We start from the raw sequence: 9,246 nt of genomic DNA, 5'->3' as shown, positions 1-9,246 counted from the left end.
AGGGTTTCGTTAGCGCGCCCATCAAGCCAAGTAAACAACAAAACATTTTTCTATTTAATTAAAATGAATTCACCTTTTGGCTGGCCAGTCGAACTTTGTCGCTGATTTATGGATGGAAGCCAATAAATTTGCACAGCTCTTCTGCTTCTGATTCTGCCTTTGCTTTTGATTGCGATTGCGATTCGGATTGTGATTCGGATTCTGCTTTTTCCGCTGATTCTGGCTGAGCCGTGAGCCATTTAAATCACGAGCTGTGCTGCGGTTTTAATTAAAAGGAATTTATTTTCCACTCAGCTGCAGATAAGTGCGAAGGCAGTTGGGCCGGAGCAGCATCCGCAGACGTCCATATAAATATAATAGTTTACCTTGGCTTTTGTTATTGCTTTTGTAGCTCCCTGCAACACCATCTCGAACCACTCTGCTCCACCCTGCACCACACACTCACTCAAACAGACACAAATATTTGCCCACCTCGTATTACATACCCACGACTTGCCATTATCGTTAAGACAATACAAATGCCACACATGGTACAGGGAGAAATAAGAAGGCCCAAAACTGGCAGCCTCTCTTATTTATCGCACCAAAGGCTTAACATTTATGCAGACAGTGCACTTAAACTTGAGAAATTAATCACATATGCATACAATTCTAGGTCCACAGCACACACAATTAATTGATTTTATAGCTATCTACTTCCACATTTAAACAGAATCATTAAAATTGCATCGGCTCCAAAATGGTTTGTTAGGGCTAGCCCCTAGCCCTTTTTTGATAAAAAAAACAAAACTAAACTAAATTTGAAATCTAATTAAACGTTTACGTATACTTAGTAAGGGTAATTAGTTGGTTAAGTTATTTTAAATAAATGGCTGCTAAGAACAACTAAGAGACACTCCTTTATTCTTACGTCAATGCAAAATTTCAAAAACATATATATTCTTGTAAGCTCTAAAAATAATGCTCCAAAATGGTACTGGAATTAAAGAATGAGAACAATACTTTTCAGTATCAAGATTTGCAATTTTGCGTTTTCGTTACTAAAAATATTTGAATAATTGAATATTTATATGACAAAAGTTAGTACATTTCTGGGTAGGACTAGGCCATATTATCAAAGATAAAATATAAAATACTTAAACAAAAACTAGATATCAGAACGAATTCGCTTTTAAATCACTGACAATAATATAAAATGCTGTTTTATTTATTATAAACTAGCAAACTGATTTCCTTTTTTTTTTTGGGTTTTTGTAAATATTTGTTGAAGTGCACTGTGCGTCTCGCTTATGTATGCACACGTATGCGTGTGGCTGTAACCCATTGCAAACATGTCTATTTTGGTCAATGGCAATGGCAACGAAATCCATTTGTTAATTGTTGCCACACCCCTGCGGCAGGAAAATCGAGACGGGACCTGGTTCCGAAGATTGGGCATCTGGAATCTGGAATCTGGGACCTGGGATCTGAGAAGTGGGGCCAGGGACTTTGGCCGCCTGTCATAATTACGGAACAGGCTGCTCAAGTTGCGCAGCTGGCACCTAAGACATTGGCCATGGCTAAAGACCTGCATCGTCGCCTGTCTAGTTATTATGGATGGATGGGTGGACGGGGTGATATGATGCTGCCGGTCGATTCCATCGAGGCTGAGCACGGATCGAGTTTCAGGTATTAGCCAGTAATTAATCATGCGCCTTGTTATAACGGCCAACTGTGTAATTACAGCCTGTGCGGATCTCTAATGCATTCGATAAAAATGGTTATGCATATATCGGCCTCAATCGGCCTCAATCGGCGGCATTGAAAATTAATGGCCAATAAGCGAAAATGAATCATGCAATTGGCGCCCAATGGCTTCAACTTTTCGCAAATGTTGTAAAGCCCTCGGCCCCGAAAACCGAACCTCTCGAGGGCCCACTAAAACTCCGATATAAACACAGCCCGCAGCCAAGATGTTAAGCCACCCACCCCACCCACTACACACACACACACACACATACACACACACACACATATATATATATATATAAACTGTATATGTACACCGGAAATCGCCGGCGATAAATCTCCCATTTACCTTTAAACTCGAAATACGACCACCAATGGGGCGATTTCGTCTGCCCGATGGAAGTGGAAAATCGGAGGAAAATCAAGGAAGTTGGGGTGCTGGGGCTTGGACAATGTTACGGCCTTAAATCCACTAACAAATAAAGGAATAAATTGCCCATAAAAAGGATTTTGCAAATGCCGGCTGCAACTACGGATACCACTTGTGTTTCCTATTTTACAGTTATTGTGCACTTATTTCTAGTTTAGTTGCTCGCACAAAACTTAAAGAATTGCGCGACCGCAAATGCCAACAAGTTTTGTGTGGGTCCCGTCGGCCAGAAAAGTCAACTTTTCATGATTCAATTTATTTGCTTACTTTCGGAACTGAAATGGAGTTTCAAACGGTTTTTTGAACATTTTTCAAAATACTTTCAGACCCTAAAGCTAATCATAAAAGTAAACCAACAAGAACTGATGCTATTTATAGCTCACATTTACAGCGTTGCATTTACAACGGATAGAATTGCTTAGAATGCTCTATTTAAATAAATAAATATAAATTTATTGTATTCTACTTTAGACTAGAGGCATTTTTATGCACGTTACTCTTTGAGTAACAGGGAATATTGTAATCGTTTAAACGTATGTAGAATTAGTAGCTTCATTGGTTTTATTCGTTTTAGTGAATATTTTAATTTTGTAATTCCTATTTTCTTTTTTCTTGTTCTTACAAAATTTAATTAAACTACTTAATTTATTGACCATGAAAATTTAAGTTTCCTCACGAATTGCTGAATAAAAATCTTTTCCTGAAAGACAAGAGCAATAATATCTCACCCGTATTGGATTTAAATTTAAATGGCTGTTAATTTAAAATAAATGTAATAGCATTTGACTTTACGAGCATCCCGTGAGGTTCGTGTCCCAGCTCAGTGAACATTAAAGTTCTGCACCTCTCATATTTCTGGTATTTTTTAACGACACGATTTCCATTTTGTTGTATTTTTCTGGAACGCTTGGTATTTTAAAACGCTCTCCTCTGGGCACACTCTACATTCTAATAAAATCACAAAAGTGCACTTAATCGTCCAAAATAATAACAAAAAACATAGCAAAATTAAACAGCTAAGTAAAGGCAGCAATTATAGAGTGAAAACTGCGCGATAAACACCGATTGAAAGACCAGAGAAAGAAACACCTTGCGAAATGGGAACGAACGTGTTTGGCTAGCCAGTCTTTTTTTCGCCTCCAAAAAAAACCTGTGATTTTTCGGGGGGGTGAAAGGAAACCCGTGGAAACCCGTAGAAAAAAAACCGCCTGAAAGGAGCGCCCAGTTTTGGCAGCAACTTTAATACAACTCCCCGAATCCAGAGGCGAAAAAGAAAAACTAAAATAAAACGGGGGCGTCTAGCGCTCGAGTGTAGTGGTGTGTGTGTGTGTGTGTCTGTGTGCGTGTTAGCCAGAACAAGTTGTGTGCGAGAGGTTTTTTGATGTCTGCGCTGCTTTTTTTTCCCAGCCGAGGTGAGCACACAGGTGAATTATCGGTGCATTCGGCTGCCTTGGCAACAGTTCCATAAAAACAACAAAAAAAAAACAGCAACCTTAGACACACAACCCATCGGTGTATCTATTATCTACTTACCCGTATATAAATAAGCCCAAACAAAACACACACAAACCCATCGAAAATGCTGCGTTTTCTAAGCCGTCGCAAGGTGCGCAACAACTATGTGGATAATTCCCGAGGGGCCGGTGGTGCGGGCAGTTCCGCGGCGGGCGGGGCCGGGGGCGGTGGTGGTGCCATCGCCAGTGGCTCGCAAATTAAGCCGCAACGTATCGTGGTCAACAAGAACAAGATCGACTGCCGCGTCATTCTGCTGGACAACACTGACCTTTCCATCGAATTATCGGTGAGTACGCGCCACATCGAATTACACTTTGTTTTGGCCCATTTTCGGCTTTAAACCATTTGGTTTAAACTGCTGCCGTTGGCAGTAATTGCCGAAAGCCAAACAAATAAGGTACAAAGTGGGTGCACGTTGGGTGGATCCGAAAAGATAGAATTTTCAAGGTATAGATAAAGATAATAGGGTGCTTCACTTCAACTGACTGAAAAATAATAGTACATTAAAAAAATAAACTATTGAGGGTTTTGTACATTTTTATGTTTATCAATTGTTTGAATACATATGATTTTTGATTTTTTTTTTTTAATTTATTGATAAAATTTTGTAAAAAAAAGTTATAAACAAATACCATTTTATATTAAGCATTGAACTTATGTGAATTCTCAGATACTGCAATCTGCTTCTTTTGTCTCTTAAATAAAATAGTGAAATTTATGTTTCTTACATTTATGTTTCTGTTCCTATGATATTAATTTCTTTCCCATCGATCCACCCTAACGAAGACACTCAACAACCACTTGCATTGGCTCAGCTCGTGTGATAAAATAAGCAAATTGCCGCTGATCAGCACATAATTTAACCCGCTAAGCGAACGTGATTAGTTCAGGGTCGCTTTGATTTACACCTGCCCCCCGTCGAAGGCATTAATTTTTCTCCAATTTGCGCTTGCAGAAAAAAGCGTTGGGCAGCTTTCTGTACGAACAGGTCTTCTACGCACTGGACATCATCGAAAAGGATTACTTCGGGCTGCAGTTCATGGATGCAAACCATGTCAAACACTGGCTGGATCCCACCAAGCCCATCAAGAAGCAGGTCAAAAGTGAGCTAATGTGTGAACTCAGTTACGTGGGCAAGACAATACTCATTATTTCCCTATTTCCCGCAGTTGGACCGCCTTACACGTTCCGTCTGAAGGTGAAGTTCTATTCATCGGAACCGAATACACTCCGCGAAGAACTCACCCGCTACCTGTTCTTTTTGCAACTGAAACAAGATCTTTTAGAGGGACGACTCGATTGTCCAGACGACAAGTCAACCGAATTATGCGCTTTGGCATTGCAGTGTATGTGTTTATTTTGCTGGAAACTAGAAATTATGATATGTTTAATGGAGTGTTTTTTTAAGGAAATTTAAATTTATTTTACAAGCATGTTAATACTTAATTTTTATGTAAAAATAGATATAGTTTATCATTCATTTTTGATAACGTAACTTTAATGCGGTTTAGTATGTGCTTGAATTTAAAACATCCTCTGAACAAATATGTGCTAACCTTTTCCCTTTTTCTTGATCAGCTGAACTGGGCGACTACGACAACCAGGAGCATTCGGCGGCCACCGTGTCGGAGTTCCGTTTTGTGCCCGAGCAAACGGAGGACCTGGAGATAGCCATCCTAGACGAGTACAAGACGTGTCGGGGCCTCACGCCCGCCCAAGCTGAGACCGCATTCCTGAACAAGGCCAAGTGGCTGGACATGTACGGCGTTGACATGCACACGGTGCTCGGAAAGGACGGCTGCGAATATCACCTCGGCCTCACGCCCACTGGCATACTCGTTTTCGAGCGAGATCAAAAGATTGGCCTGTTCTTTTGGCCTAAGATCAGCAAGCTGGATTTCAAGAAAAAGAAACTAACACTCATTGTAATCGAGGACGACGACGAGGGCAGGGAGCAGGAGCACACTTTTGTCTTCCGGCTGTACAATGAGAAGGCCTGCAAGCATTTATGGAAGTGCGCCGTGGAGCACCACACCTTCTTCCGGCTGAGGGCGCCCGTCAAGGGACCCTCCGCCCGCCAGAACTTCTTCCGGATGGGCTCCCGCTTCCGGTATTCCGGTCGCACCGAGTTCCAGACCACGCAACAGAGTCGCGCCAGGAGAACCGTGCAATTTGAGAGGCGTCCTTCGCAGCGATTCGCCAGCCGGCAGTCGCACCTGTTGCGCGAACGCCAAAAGGCTTCCCAGGAGTCGGCCGCCTCGGCTGTGGCCACTGTTAATGCTCGAGCTGCTGCTGCGGCAGCGGCCGCTGCGGCATCCCAACCGGCTGCCCCAGCTCCTCCCTTAATTTCCTCCCACGTCTCCTCTCCAACTCCAAGCAACGATAACAATAACGAAGCCTTCGACTCGCTCATTTCCACGGATCAGTTCATCACTGTTACGCCCTCGCCTTCGGTGCTTACTGTGATTCAGAACTCGGCCATTATTGAACCGGATGCGGCGTGCAGCGGTTCCATCAGTTCCTCCTCCCAGGCGGCAGCCAACTTCGCCTCGCTGGGCCGCAACTCCCTTAAATCTAACTTCAGCAACGAGGATCCGGCGTACAGCAAGATAGGCTCCATCGGCAAGGCTGCGGGATTGACTGTGAAGTAGGGAATCCATTGTAAATTATCCAATTGCCCCCTTTTTACAATAACTTACTCTTTTCAGATTGGACCCAGACTACACGCCACCATACTCACCAAATGCAACCAAGAACTTCGATGAGACCAATCCGTTCAGAAATGCATCGACCTCCCATCACGGCAGCTTTGGCAAGGCTTCCATCAGCTCCGGTCAGCTCAGGTAATTCTTTCGTGTTGCTAATTGCCTATTGAAGTACCTTTATGTGCACATTGCTTTCACTTCCCGATTAACTAATTTGCTGTTTCTGTGTGTTTCTCACCTGTCTTTCTGTGTTGTGTATATCATTGTGCAGTGTTAAGAGCGGCTTGTCGGATAAAGATAGAGAGCTAGACTCATTGCTTAAGTCCATTGTCAAAGATCCATCCCCATCAGTGCTAGCAAACGAAGCCATTAACGATGCTAACAGTATCAGGTAGCGTAATCTCTAAGCCTAGATAATGAAATATACTGAGTAGAGTGTTTTTTTTTCGCCAGGGTGACCATTAACAAGACCTTCGACATGGACCACAACACGGAGACGCTGAAGCGCCTGTCGAACGCCAACGAGAAGCCCAACAACCAAGTGAAGCTGGCCAATGTGAGCACCACGGCCCTGCCGCCTGGCAACATCAAGTGCAATATTCTTAAGGGTGAGCTAACTTACGATGAAGTCTATAATTAGCAAAATCAGGATTAAATTTTCCCATTTGACGTTCTTAAACGTCATCATTTACCTATACCATCAGAATATATTAAAAAATCGATATAGTTTGCATACATTAAATAAACTAGAAAGTACTATTAATGTTTTAACCGATCCTGCAGCTCGCGTTGAGGAGGAATTGGGTGCAGGCGGCAACGCCAAGCTCACCAATCAGATGTTTGTGCCGGCCGCCCATAGTAGCAATATGCACACGAGCAACACGAACATCAGTAGCAGCAGCAGCAGCGCCAACCATCATCCACACAGCGATGGACCGGATTCCCTGAACGCCACCTACATATCAGTGGTAAGTTGTCGGCCAGCGAACCAGTTTAAGCCCATTGCATTGCACTCGTTTCATGCCTTCTGTTTGTACATTTTTATTTCCATTCGTTGTCCGCACTCAATGTTTATCCGTGGTATTGCGTGTGTTGTTTCCGTGTGCTTGTGTCTGTATGCTTGCTAAACCACAAAAAAAAAAAAAATAAAAAAAAACTAGGGAGGCGATAAGCTGACGCTCAGCATACCGGAACAGAAGCCATCGACGGGAAGTGGCAGCACGAGCTCCAGCACCTCGAGCTCCACAACCGCCGCCACCAATGGGAATGCCTCCTTCAGCAACGCCACCTTTGTGTCCGGATTCAGTGCGCCACTCACTCCGCCGTCCTCGCTGCCGGTGAATCTCAATAACACCGGAAGCGGTGTCGGCACCACCCTCACCAGCGTGACCACCATCAGCACGCCCAGCAGCCCCACCGCCAGCGTCAGCACGACCGCCTCGGAGTCAGTGGCTCCCGCTCTGAGCAACGCCTCGGCCGCCGAAATACTCATTAATGAAATATTCATTAACAACATCATAAACAACAATGCCAGCGGCAGTGGCACCGTCGAAACTGCTGTTAAGCCGGCGGGCAGCTCAACGCCCAGTGCCGGCACCTTGCTCTTCTCCACGCTCAGTGAGCAAGAGCGTCTGGAGTCGCAGAAAACCAACCTGCAGATGAATCAGAATCTCAATATGAATCTGAATCAATGCCACAGCGAAGTCGATGCGCCGCCGAGTGAAAAGGTTTGAGCACCTGCGAGCTTATGTCTACGCTTTTACTGTTTGTCTCTAAACTGGCCTACAACTATAACTAACGTTTTTTATACCCTTGCAGAAGGTATTAATGATAGGCTTTCTTATAGAAACTGAGTTCTTCATTTGTCTGTTTTAAATCTATTTGTTATATCTTGTGTTGGCATCATACTTTCTTTATTTAATTTATATCTAATATCAAATTGATTTAAAGAGTCCAATGTTCAACTTTAAAGTTTAAAACCCTTTCTTTTTTGTTAACTATACATTCCATTTTGGTATTGTCCATTAATCAACAACTTAATGATCTGCAAGGGTATTTAAACTTCGGCTTGCCGCAGTTGCCTGTCTTGCCTTCTCGTTTTCATGTCAATCTCTGCACGCCACTAACCATTTTAAGTCTATTGACCCCATTGACCTGCCTTTTTAACCCTCGTTTTGATCTTTGCCACAGAAAACCGCTAGCAATTACCCGGACAACAGCCGCATTCCGTTTCCGTCCAGCAGCAGCAGCAACAACAGCGACATGGTATCGCCCTGGCTGGTTTCCTCGGAGGTGGTTTCAGCCCCCAAGGGTCGCGAACCGACCATCATTCGCAAATCCGTTATTACAACCCAGTTGTAATTATTGTTTAACTGTAACCCCTTCTTCGCTTGTAAGCTATATGTTCGTATTTATAATTGGTAGCTATGGAAATCTAGGCAGTTGTAACGTATTCGTATTTTATCGTAGACAAACTTAGACAAGTTTTAAGCATTCCAAGCGAGAGCAATGACAAAAAGACAATGAGAGAGCAGGTCCAATCAAAAGTAAACTGTCCATAAATGTGCCTTAATGATCTAGATATTTATAAACCTTACATATATCATATACACAGATACGATATCGAGGAACGAAATGTGCTAAACCGCGTACTTAATAAAGTATTCAACCCGCTAACTGTAAGTGTATAGACTATAGACTGGATTTTTAACAAAAACAAACGTGATGATGGGCGTGTTCTGCTTAATATACTAGGCCTATATTATAGCTTAGAGATGTGAGGACCGTTTTATGTGCAGTATTCCAATTAACAACTAACCGACCACTAAGAACAACGAAATTTTAAACTGCAGCAACGAAATTGACTGA

General features: G+C 43.0%; 1 protein-coding gene across 3 annotated transcripts in view; it reads left to right on the top strand.

Moving 5' to 3' along the window:
- The first annotated feature begins 3,078 nt into the window (after positions 1-3,078).
- Positions 3,079-9,246, top strand: part of LOC128252389 (band 4.1-like protein 5) — a 6,409-nt gene continuing 241 nt past the window's right edge. Inside the window, exons 1-10 of one of the 3 annotated variants that reach the window (XM_052980062.1) lie at positions 3,079-3,959; positions 4,629-4,776; positions 4,843-5,019; positions 5,252-6,320; positions 6,382-6,516; positions 6,650-6,769; positions 6,832-6,986; positions 7,162-7,346; positions 7,539-8,105; positions 8,569-9,246. The exon at positions 8,569-9,246 is cut by the window's right edge and continues 241 nt beyond it. In XM_052980062.1, the coding sequence (XP_052836022.1) occupies positions 3,738-3,959; positions 4,629-4,776; positions 4,843-5,019; positions 5,252-6,320; positions 6,382-6,516; positions 6,650-6,769; positions 6,832-6,986; positions 7,162-7,346; positions 7,539-8,105; positions 8,569-8,739 (2,949 nt within the window). In that variant the 5' untranslated portion in view covers positions 3,079-3,737 and the 3' untranslated portion in view covers positions 8,740-9,246. The remainder of the gene's footprint in view (positions 3,960-4,628; positions 4,777-4,842; positions 5,020-5,251; positions 6,321-6,381; positions 6,517-6,649; positions 6,770-6,831; positions 6,987-7,161; positions 7,347-7,538; positions 8,106-8,568) is intronic. The other 2 variants (XM_052980063.1, XM_052980064.1) reach the window with 2 other exon arrangements.

Source organism: Drosophila gunungcola, chromosome 3R, assembly GCF_025200985.1.
Source record: "Drosophila gunungcola strain Sukarami chromosome 3R, Dgunungcola_SK_2, whole genome shotgun sequence".
Lineage (NCBI taxonomy): Eukaryota > Metazoa > Arthropoda > Insecta > Diptera > Drosophilidae > Drosophila > Drosophila gunungcola.
This window is presented reverse-complemented; position numbering and strand designations above follow the sequence as displayed.